This window comes from Falco biarmicus, chromosome 7 (assembly GCF_023638135.1).
Source record: "Falco biarmicus isolate bFalBia1 chromosome 7, bFalBia1.pri, whole genome shotgun sequence".
Classification (NCBI taxonomy): Eukaryota; Metazoa; Chordata; class Aves; order Falconiformes; family Falconidae; genus Falco; species Falco biarmicus.
In genome coordinates, this window is record NC_079294.1 from 21,336,100 (window position 1) to 21,347,072 (window position 10,973).

Here is a 10,973-nt window from a genome sequence, read left to right on the forward strand (position 1 = left end):
GTATCTCAACTTCAGAAACCCCGTGAAGGTTCAGAGTGTTTTCACCAGGCCAACTTCTAGCAGTAGTCCTGGTCAATGGGCAGTAGTAAGCAGCACAGTGGCTTTCAAGCCGAGTTAGAGGTGTGTCCACATGTCAGCGTTTGGCTTTAGATTTGAATGTTTAGTGGCACTGGATCCAGATTTTGGGTTGTCTTGTCAGATCTGTGGAATCCAACATGAAACCTGGAGCTAGACTCCAAGTGTTAAGGAACTGAAACCTGGGAACTTGATGCTAGCTGGATCTAAAATGCATTATCAGTCACACAAGTTTCCTGGTAACTGTGCTTTCGCTGCTTGCTGTTGCTTTTAAAGTGCAGGTATTTCAAGGTCTAGTGATCACTCTGCAGTACGCATGCAAGTGCCCTAGAAGCAAAGTCTTTATTATAACCTTATAATACAGTGATAGTCTAAAAAGTGTTTTCTAATCCCAGAAGAGGACCAATCTAAGTTATCTTTCTGCAGGACCTAACCAAATGTCATCAGCCTCTCCTCCGCTCTAAAGAAGCTGTGATCTACTTCTGAGCTGTGAGGTTAATATGTTGCTTGCTTTGATTTTTAGTTCTCCTCAGCTTGCAGCTCAGTATCGAAAATGCCAAATAAGCTTCATCTAAAAGGGCCATACTTTTTATATGTGTCCCAGGGTTTAATTTCTGTTCCCACACAAATCCAACAGTAAAACTCCTTCTCAAATAAACAGAAGCATAAGTAGACCCAAAAAAATACCTCTCATGCCTCCACCCAACTGACTTAAATTTTCCATGCTGCAATTTTAAACAACTCACAAACTCAATTGACTTTCACAGACTTTGGACTGGAAACACTACAGAAATAAAAAATATCCACACACAGATTAATGTCTTTTGAAAAAAAATATTTTTTTCTTAGATTTCACATTCAAAACTTGAGCTGCACACTGCACAGTACAGGAACAGTATTTTGCGAATCCAATTATCACCAAGTAGGAGTGTTTTGATTAGTTCAGCTGTAGCCCCAAAATGTCAAACTCAGTCAGCAGCAGGAGATGGACCCTAGGTGTAATTACAGTCAGTGGCCAAGACATGTCTCCTGGGCTGTAAAACATGCTTAGCCTACCCTGGAAATGCCCCATCAGAGGGAGGTTTGGACAAAGCCTTCAGGTAACTGCAACAGACCTTTACGGGAAAACTGCTGTTCTAGAGACTGTGTCTGATCATTCACCCAATGGATTTTGCTTTCTTTCCATTTTCCAGCTCTCCTGTTTGCCCTCTGCTAAATGAAATGGACCAAGCCGTGAATTTCAACCACAGTGCAATGACGTGGGGAGCAAAAGCCCTCACATCCCTGCTGGCAGGCTTTCTTTACAGCCCCAAAGGCTACAAACAAGATGACGTGTTGGCTATACTGGAGTCACTGCAGGTTTTATCCCAACTCTAGTGTTGCCAGACATCTCTTTTCCAGGTCTTTTCAGCGACAAGGGCACACATTGACCTCAGCAGTATGGAAAACACATGAAGACAACTCTTTTTTTAGCAAGCATCTTGTCCGGTGTTACAACAGGACTGGTTTTACAGCTCAAACCGATTGCCGTTTTGAGGATGAAGGTGAGGGGACAGACTCCTAGCTGGAAACAGTAACACAGCTGTCCTTCCCACAGCTACTGATATTTTTAGATATTGGTGGTAATTAGTGCTTTTCACCAATGGATATGTTTTATTTTAATAACTACTTAAATAAATTAATAACTAAATAACTAATAAATAAGTACTTTGTGCTTTGTTAGCATCATTTGTCCGAAGTCTTTGGAGAAGACGTTTTTGCCAATATGAGTGTTACTATTTCCTACAAGTCCCAGCAATCCCAAAAGCCTGACTCTGCTTCCATTTATATCAATAGGAGCAAACCCAGCCCCCAAGGACTTGTCTGGCATTACACAACCAGCCGACGATGGAGCAAACACGGCTCAGGTGCCCCAATTCCCACTTTGATGCTGCCTGCCCTCAACAGCACCAATTGTACCATGATTCAAAGAAGAGCAAGTTCCATCAAAACCCAAGAAAATCCCAACTTGCTTCATTTTCAACACTGTTTGTATGTCTCTGGCCATGCAGGGCACGAGATTGTGCTTGGTTGACTGTTGTTGTTGCTGTTCATGTAACACCTTCCTTAAAGCTTTCCAAGAGGTTTTTGGCCTGCTGTCACCTCCTGGGAAATTCTGGTAAGTATCCCATGCACGCAGGACTGCATGTTTGTGCCACACGTCAATCTCCTTCTGGTTTTCTCTTCTACTGTGTTTTATGTCAGGGACACCCTCAAGGAAACAAGATCCTGGCTGTTCTTGCTGCTTCTCCCCCATGTTCCAGGACTGATGCCATCACCACAGCAACCTAGCATGGAGTCACTTATGGCTGAATGAAGAGCTGGTGCCGCCCAGAGCCGGAAAAAACCAACAGAAAATGCCGGTTTGGGTGTGTGCTTGGAACTCCAACCCAGCAGAGAGTAAACATGGACACCTGGAGCAGAACAGTGCCTTACTTGAATGCTGTACTTGAATGGGGGTAGGTAGGCTTTTCACATTTCCAGTGCACTAACAGCAGAAGGACTCAGTTCCCTCTAAATGGTATTGAGTTATAAAAAAAAGCCATGATCCCCATCTAAGAGAATCTGTAATGTACCTTATTTTGTGCATGTACTCATTCTTGTGCCCTATATGAGAATACAACTGTTAGCACCAGTGGAAAGATAAATGCTGCCCTGCTCAGTAGACAATGATAAGAGCTGGGTGAGCATCTCATTGATGCAGCTCATAGAATCATTAGGTTGGAAGGGACCTCTGGAGGACACCTGGCCCAACCTCCTGCTCAAAGCAGGCCAAGTTGGATAAGGTTGTTAAGGGTCTCCTTGAGTTCTGAGAATTCCCAAGGGTGCCAATTTCTCTATGCAGTATTTGCAGATTTCCATTTACAAATGATCCACATTTGCCACGAAGGCCAGATTCCATAAGTTCATTCATTTATATCTTAATAAGTGGGTTGTGTGGGTGTCCATCAGTTCATGGACTGCCCACAAAATTCTCTCCTACTCCCCCTCCTGCAAAAGAAAAGAAGAAATTGTACAGACATTTGCAAGAGAAACTTGGAAAGGAGTAGAGGCAAGGAAACCTGGAGGGGGCAAGAGCTGCAAACAGCAAAAGCAAAATTGTGTTTGTGAGCAGGTCTAACAGCTTCTGCCCTGCTCTGATCATAATGTCTACTTACATGGTCTTACTAAGTCTCAATCTGTGCTTTCTCTAGCTCGGTACCAGCAGTGGGTAAGGGGCACCCAGGGGCATATGGCATTCTGCACTCCAGCCCTCCTTGCCTTTGGCATGGAAGTGCAGTGGCTTTGAAAAATACAGCCCTGTAACTTAAACCAAACTGCCTGTCACTCAAGCCAGAATCAGCTGGGGTGGTTTTGGTTCTTAGTCAGTAGGCTCTAGCAGTCAGTAGTCTCTGTTGTCTGCATTTCCAACTGAAAAGAGTGCAGCTCTAGCCAGCTCTGGTGTAGACGATCACTTGGTAACTCACAGGCTTCAAGCAGACTTCTGCAGACCTCTGAGAAAATACTTGTGCTTGTGGGGCGGAGGACAAAAAAACCTGGCTTCCCCTCTGTAAATATGACTGGGGTCAGTCCTTAAAACACGCCCAGAACAAAACCGTCTTTTAAACAGTATGTGAAATAGCTGCCACATTTTTGTGCGGTACCTTGCTCCCCCCAAATAAAAAATTAGGATGGTTGTTGGTTGTTCTTGATTTTTAAATGTTAACGTGGAGGAGCTTTCTGATGCTTTATGATGGGCGACCACTCACCCACGACAAGACCTGTCATTTCTTATTCAGGTGGGCATGCAGTTCTGCTTCCAAGGCCATCTTGTCAAAGGTGCGCATGTTCGTCTCCTCCCGTACCTTTTCCCGGACATGGAAAGACGCCCGAGCGACAGACCTGGCATTTTCTAGCACAGTCGTCTTCTCCTTGAAGATCTGCTCGCTCCTCTCCAGCTTCCTCTCTATAGAGAGGAGAATCTCCCTGCGCCGCAAGTCCTCATACTGTTCCACCTTTTGCTTGTTCATCTTCTGCACTTTCTCCTTCTCCAGACGGCTCAGGACCACCTTGCGGGCTTTTTCTTGGACAGCCTCTTCAGCCACCTGGGCAGCATGCTGGAGCTTTCTCTCTGTCTCTCTAGCCAGGGCCTCCAAGTGCTCCTTCTGCTCCCTTTCCTTCTTCTCTGCTGCCAGTTTGGCTCTCTGAATCTGCATGTCCTCCCGCCTGGCCTTCTCCCTCAGCTCCTGGTTCCTCTTCTCCACTAGCTGTTCATAGTTCTCCTGAGCCTTCGTCAAACTCATCTCCAGGGAGGCCTTCAGCATTTCCTTCTCTTCTGCCTCTTGCTTGGCCAGTTCCTTGAGCAAGGCCTCATGCTTCAGCTTCTCCGCTTGGTTGAGCAGTTTCTTTTGCTTCTGCAGCTGCACCTCCTTCTTCAGTCTCTTCTGCGCGGCTGTGGACAGCTTCTCTTGCAGGAGCTGCTCCTCTCGCTCCCGGTGCTCCTTCTTGCCCTCCTCCTTCGCCTTCAGGTTGTGCTCTTGATGGAGCTTCTTCTGCTTGTCCTCTCGGATGGCCCTCTCCAGCCTCTCCCTCCGCAGCCGCTCTTGCTTCTCCGCTTGCTCCCGCCACCTCTCCTCGCATACCATGCGCTGCCTCTGCTTCAGCAGGGCGGCTTCCTCCTGCTCCTGGCTCAGCCTCCCCCTGCGCTTCTCCACCTGGCTCTCCCACATCCGCTGGCCCTGCAGGAGGGCCCTCTGCTTCTCCTTCTCCTCCTGCTCCTTCCGCTGCTCGGCCAGGCGCCGCTGGCTGTCCCACTGCAGGTGGGCCGCCTGCCGCTGCTCCCGCAGGAGGCTGGCCTCCTGGTGCTTGGCGATCATCAGCGCCGCGATCTTCTTGTCCCTCTTGGGCACCTCCGAGAGGCCCTTCCTCCTCCTCACCTCCCTGACGATCCTCTCCACCCGCTGGGCCGTCTCGGGCGAGTGGCTGAGGTCGCCCAGGCTGAAGCTGCGCCCCAGCAGGGAGCCGGCAGCGGCGGCAGCCCCCCCCCGGCCCCGGCCGCCCACCTTGCCCCCCCGCTCCCGCAGGCTCTCCCCGCTGTAGGAGGACGAGGCCCCCGACTCAGACGAGGTCTTGCCCCAGCTGCCCTCGCGGCGCTTCTGCAGCGAGTCCAGGGAGTGGCTCTTGGCCTTGGTGCCCGCTGGTGCCCCGGCCTTCCCCCCGCCATGGGGCCCGGGTGCCCCGGCCTTCCCCCCGCCAAGGGGCCCGGGTGCCCCGGCGGCGGCAGCGCGGGGGGCGAGGCGGGCGGCGGGCGAGGGCGGCAGGCTGCCGAGGGGCGCGAGGATCCGCCTCTTCTCCTCCCGGATAATCCTCTCCCGCTCCTCCCGGCACTGCTGCAGCTTGCGGCGGCGCTCCCGCTCGTAGGCCTCGTAGAGGCCGGCGGCCACCCGCATGGAGCGCCCGGGGGCCTCCCGCAGCAGCTCCCCCAGCGCCCGCGGCAGCAGCTCCACCGGCCGCACGGCGCAGCGGGCGCAGGCTTCCAGCGACCGCGGGCTGGTCAGCACGTACCGGCTGCCCTCCGCCGCCGCGCAGTCGAAGTTGTACAGGTCCAGGTGCAGCAGCGGCGACTGCTCCCCGGGACGGGCCGCCTCTGCCCCCGCCGCCGCCGCCGCTGCCCCCCCGGGCGCCGGGCAGGGCTGCGGGGGAGGCTCAGCCGGCGGCTCCACCATGACTCGGCCTGCAGGGGAGAGAGCGGCGGCGGGTGAGCGGGGCGGCGGGCGGCGCGGACGGGCCCCTTTGTCCCCCGGGCCGGCGCAGGGCGGCGGGGCCGCACCGGGGGTGGCCGGGCGGGGGGAGCGCCGCCGGGCTGCGGCTGTGGAGGGAGGGGGGCGGCGGTGAGGCGGGTCTGGCGGGCGGTGGGGCGGTGGGGGGGCGTCGGGAGCGTGCGCTCGGGCCCGGGGGCGGGGGGGAGGCTTTAAGGTGCGTGGGCTGTGCGTGGGGGCGTCCGGGGTGACGGGGGCGTCTGGGGTGACCGGGGGTACGAACAGAGACCCTGCGGCATGCGCGGGCAGCGGGCGCGGGCCGGTCTGGCAATGAATGGGGGGGCCCGGCGCGATCCTGGGACGGGGTAGGGGTGCTCGGGCTCCGAGCGAGGGGGCCTGCCGTGCACCGGGATGGGCGGCGCGGCGGCCGGGGGCGGCCGCGGGAATGAGGATGGGGGTGTCGGGCAGGGCTGGGTGCGGGACCGGGACCTCCGCTTCAAACCGGTGCCCGCGGCGCAGGACGGAGCCCCGGCCCCCTGCAGCACTCGCCCCCTCCCGCAGCACTCACCGGGCCGGTGCGGCGGGCAGCCCCGCGCTTTGTCTCGGTGCCGGCAGCCTCGGCGATCAGGTGGGCGGCGGCGGCGGCGGCTCCTCCATCGCAGCCCGGTCCCCGCGCGGCACCCCCACCTCCGGGGCGGCGGCGGGCACGGTGCCCGCCCGCAGGCTGCGGCGCCCCGCGCTGCCCGCTGCAGGCCCCGCACGGGGGGCGGGCGGAGGCGGGCGCGGGGGGAACCCGCCCCGCAGCCCCGCGGCGGGGCCGGGCCGGACCGGGGGCAGCGCCGCTGCCGGCCGGGGGTCCCGCCCTCCGTCCCCCCCGCCGCGGGGGGCCGGGCCGGGCGCTGCGGCCACGGGAGCGGCGGCGGGCGGCAGACGGCCGGGCCGCCCGGCGTGCGTCCGTCCCTGCAGGCGTCCCTGTGTGCGCATCCCTCCGGCCTTCCCCGCACCTGCCCGTCGGGGCGCGCATCCTTCCCTGCAGACCTTCCCCATGTCAGCGGCGCTGCCTGGGTCGTGCCCCCTGTTTTTCACTGTGCCTGCACACAAACTAGCCCGTCTGCATTTACAGTTAATATAAACAAGGATAAAAGAGGTGTAAGAAGGAGGAGGGGATGCTAACCCAGTTTTACGGGTGGCAGGCTGAGCCACTGGGAGATGAAGGTGCCTGCCTTGGGCCACCTGGGGAATTTGTGCCAGAGCTGGGAAGGAAAGCACTTGCGTTCTCAAATTTCAGTTCAAAGCCGTTTCCAGCCGTGAAACCCTGTTCCCTTTAGCGCCAATGCAAGCTGTTGTGTGCTGCAGGGATGTGTCAGGGCTGACTAGGGAAGGAGCTAGACTAGAGTGATGTTACAGTGCACCTTTTCAGGTACCCACTTTGAACATGCTGGTTGCAGTTACTTTCATAGATTCACGCGTTTCTACAGGGATCTTGGGCTCAAACCTCAGTGGGGCTGAAGAATGCCTTGTGCTAGAAATACCAAAAAGAAGGGTGGCGGGGATCATTGCCGGTTTTGGAGCTGCAGAGCATCTGTGCCACATAGTGGAGCAACTCTGATTTTGTCAGGCAGAGGACAGTAGTAGCAAATGCACCACTAGCCACTGTGTTACTTTCAGCAATTTCTTGTTTAACCTCTGCAGGTGTAGCTTAATCTGCTTTGCTTTGACAAGAAAGGACATGGCACTCACCAAAGGATTGCCAGGATGGGCCAGGACAAGTGTACAGAGCAACAGAAGGACCCAAGAAAGGCCTAGGGAGTCCTTGTCAGAAAGCTGAAGATCTGCAGGTTGGTTGTGGTTTCATATTGTACAGACAAGGACTTTGGATTGTGCTTATTCCCGTGCTGATGGATGCACACAGTAGTGATGTATCTGTACTGAGTGGGCAGGCTCCACCAATAAACTGTATTGACTAATCTGATCTCATTCATTCATCATCATCATAGTCTGCAGGGGATGGTTATAAAGCTTGGCAATTAGTTATGTGAAAAATCCTCAGGTCAGAGAACAGCTCTCTGCTGTCTGAGGAGCTCAGCTCACTGGCTGATGGGGGTAACCATTAATAATAGCTGTAGGACCGTAGCTGTCAAGTCATGGCTGCTCATGGAAAATATTAAGCCAGTAAGTGTATTTTCCAGGTAAGATGTGGGCTTCTTGGGGCTTTTGGCAGGTTGCTCTTTCAGCTTCCAGTGGGGTTGTATTTGGGCCTTGATCTTTCAGGTTTCCTTGTAGATCTTTTCAGGAGTCCTGTAAGTGGTTTCCCAAATGCAATTGGAAGGGGATTTATTGGGAGATTTTAAAAGTAGCTGGATATGACTTGAGGTGATATTAACACAAGCTGTTGAAACATGGGAGTCATATCCCTACCTCATCAAGACTAAAGGAGATTTGGGATGGGGCAGGAGGAGATCTCTGAAGGAGCTGAAGACGATCGCTGCTAGTGAGTCATTTTCACCCCCACAATTGTAAAACCTAATTCTCTGTTGGTTAGAAATGTCTAGAAATCTATGCACTCAGATGGAGCAGTGCTATAAGGTTACGCTCCTGCTTTGATAAATGCTTTCCTTCTTTTCATTGCTGTCAGTGATAGCAAGAGATGCAGGGCAGTGGAAAATTGCGACTACAGATTGGGGGGAGGGGACTGGAAATATTTGTATCACTTCAACAAATTCTTCTGTATGCCCTTCATTGCACATTTATTAATTACTTTCTTCCCATCCAACTTGAAAACCGCCCATACCTGGTTTTTTCTCTGTTCTCCTTGTGAGAGCTATTTTACAACCTACTAGAACTCATTAGTAAAATGTTACTTTCAGCTTTGGGTTTTCCTTCCTCTGTTTTATCTTCTTTAGTAAGTAATTTGCCCTCCCTCCTGCTTGGGTTTCTGCCTTACAAATGTTTGTAAACTGTTTCCATAACCCCTCAGAGCCAAGGAAAACATACTGTCATCGCAAATCAGTCCCCGGTAGTTGCACAACAAGCTATCACCTTTCTTCTGACCTCCTTCCAGTGTGTCAGGCTCCCAATAGCTGCTGCCCTGAACAGAGCAGCGGGCTGCTGCCCAGCGCTTACCTCTGTGCTGCCTGGCACAGGGTAGCTGTGTGCACAGTTCTGGTACTGGTGCATTGCCTTCCTCCTCTCTAACACCTCCTCATGTCCCCTTCTCTAATTTGCTAGCTTTCCTAAGGTTTGCTCAAGGCAGTTTGACTTTCCAGAGCTGTTCTCCCCTCTGCCACAGGGAATCTTAGTTGGTGAATTATTTCTTCCTTGCTAAATAGCTGTTGTTCTCCAGGTTGAATCCCACCTCCACCTAGTTTGCAATTTATACTCTCTATTTCTCAGGCTGTGTTTACACAGTTGTTGGGAGGACCCTGACCTAGCTATTGTGTAGCTACTCTAGCTCTTAGCCTACTCTCTTTTGTTCAGACTCCTCCTGGTTTTGCACCAGAATATTCCTGTACCTTCCTGACCCCTGGGGATAGGGGAAAGGTGACAGCTCTAGGGAGAGGAGAGTAAGGAGCCCTCTGACAGTTTTTAGGCTACAGGCTGCTGGTATCTCCCAGGCACAGTGTCCTCCTCTTCCTAGCTGCTCATGGAGTACAACATCTAGTGCTTTCCTGAGTGTGCCCCTTCCCTTCCCAGAGGCAGCTCCTGCACCTATCCCAGGACACACCAGAGCCTCTCCATCATAACCTTCTGTCAGCTGGATGGTTTAAGCACTGTTCTAGAACTTCAACAAGACACTCAGCCTAACGTCTTGGTGATCCCCAGCCCCATGATACCCCTGGTCCCTTCCCTCTGAACAAGCCCCTTGCCACTAGCCATAATCCTTTGCTTACAGTCCCACAGCCCATCCACCTGAATGATTCTGCACCCTGCTCTGAGCTAAAGCTGAACATAAAGTCCCACGAGACTTTACACGCTGGGCTTTGCCTGGTAGCCAAGGACTGAAACCCAGTGTGCAATGATGTTGGTGTAATAGCCTGGCAAAAGCCAAAGCCCTCCTCTGGGAGGTTTCAGTGTTGGCTCCTTTTATCCATTTCCTGTGCTTTGCCTTTAGCTTTTGTCACTCCCTGCTTCTGCTCTGCCCACAGCCCTGGCACAGCCTGCCTTTCGCTTCTGCGGGCGGCAGGATGAGCATTTGCTTTCCTCCTTTTGCTGCCACAAAGTGTCCGCCAGGGCAATGCAGGCAAAGCCTCCCTGCTCCCCTGGGATGTAGGAGCTGTCCTGCTGCCTTCGGCCAGGCTGTTCCAGTGCAGTGAGTGCGCAGCACCCTGAGCGACTTCAAAGTAAGTGCCCAAAGCCGAGGTGCCGTCCCCACTGCTCACAGCCCACAGGCTCTGCTTAATGCTGTCATCTGTGGCTGGGCCTCAGCCACCTCATGTGAGTCCTTAGGGAAACAGCGCTTCTGGCTGGGGCAGATGCGCAGAGCAGGGAAGCAGAGAAGATGAGGACACAGGAGGTAGCTGGAGACTGTGACATATGGTGAGGGGCAATACAGAGGGCTACTGCCAGAAGCAAAATGTTTGGCAGCCACTGGGGACAGACTTGCACTGCAATATTACGTCCTTCACTCTAAAGCCAGCGTCTAAGGCCAGCATGTGACCAATGCTGACAGTGAGTCGTTATTAGTGTTCATTTTGTTGGGTAACACTATGGTGTGTGCTGTTTGCTATCTCACAAAATCCGCTTGGTCCTCATTAACAAAAAAGGTTTCGCTGGTCCCTGGCTGGAAGGATGTCCAGACAGTTGGTGCTCTCTGTATTAAGGACTGGCACAGATGCTTTCTTGGGGTCATGCTGAACAACTTGGCTTTGTGCAAGTTTGGCCCATTTGCAGCAGCCTTTGCGTTTGGGTAAACCTGTGCAGTTACCAGTGCTCTCTGAAAACAAATTATGTTAGGCTGGCAGAGAAAATTTTGAAAATGAGGGAAAAAACCTTGTCACTGCATATTTCCCTGGAAACAAGCATAGATGTGAGAGTAGATGTTACTTGCTTTTGGGGATTTTCTGTTGGTGGTGGTTATTTTTGGAGAAATTAGAATGCTGGCATATTTTGGCCCAAACCAAA

The 10,973-nt window shown here is 53.4% G+C and overlaps 1 protein-coding gene across 2 annotated transcripts; it reads right to left on the reverse strand.

The window, feature by feature from the left end:
• Positions 1-894: 894 nt before the first annotated feature.
• CCDC177 (coiled-coil domain containing 177) lies at positions 895-5,819 on the reverse strand. 2 transcript variants are annotated; one of them, XM_056345034.1, is made up of 2 exons: positions 5,370-5,819; positions 895-5,336 (listed from the first exon to the last, which is right to left on the reverse strand). In XM_056345034.1, exons 1-2 carry the CDS (start codon positions 5,817-5,819, stop codon positions 3,879-3,881), a joined length of 1,908 nt encoding a protein of 635 aa, XP_056201009.1. In that variant the 3' UTR covers positions 895-3,878. The 2 variants fall into 2 exon arrangements, with proteins under 2 accessions (XP_056201009.1, XP_056201008.1); XM_056345033.1 differs by having other exon boundaries at positions 895-5,819.
• Positions 5,820-10,973: the final 5,154 nt, after the last annotated feature.

What these genes read in the sequence shown, in the direction of transcription:
- CCDC177 (XM_056345033.1), bottom strand. Translation starts at nt 5,819, where the DNA reads ATGGTGGAGCCGCCGGCTGAGCCTCCCCCGCAGCCCTGCCCGGCGCCC.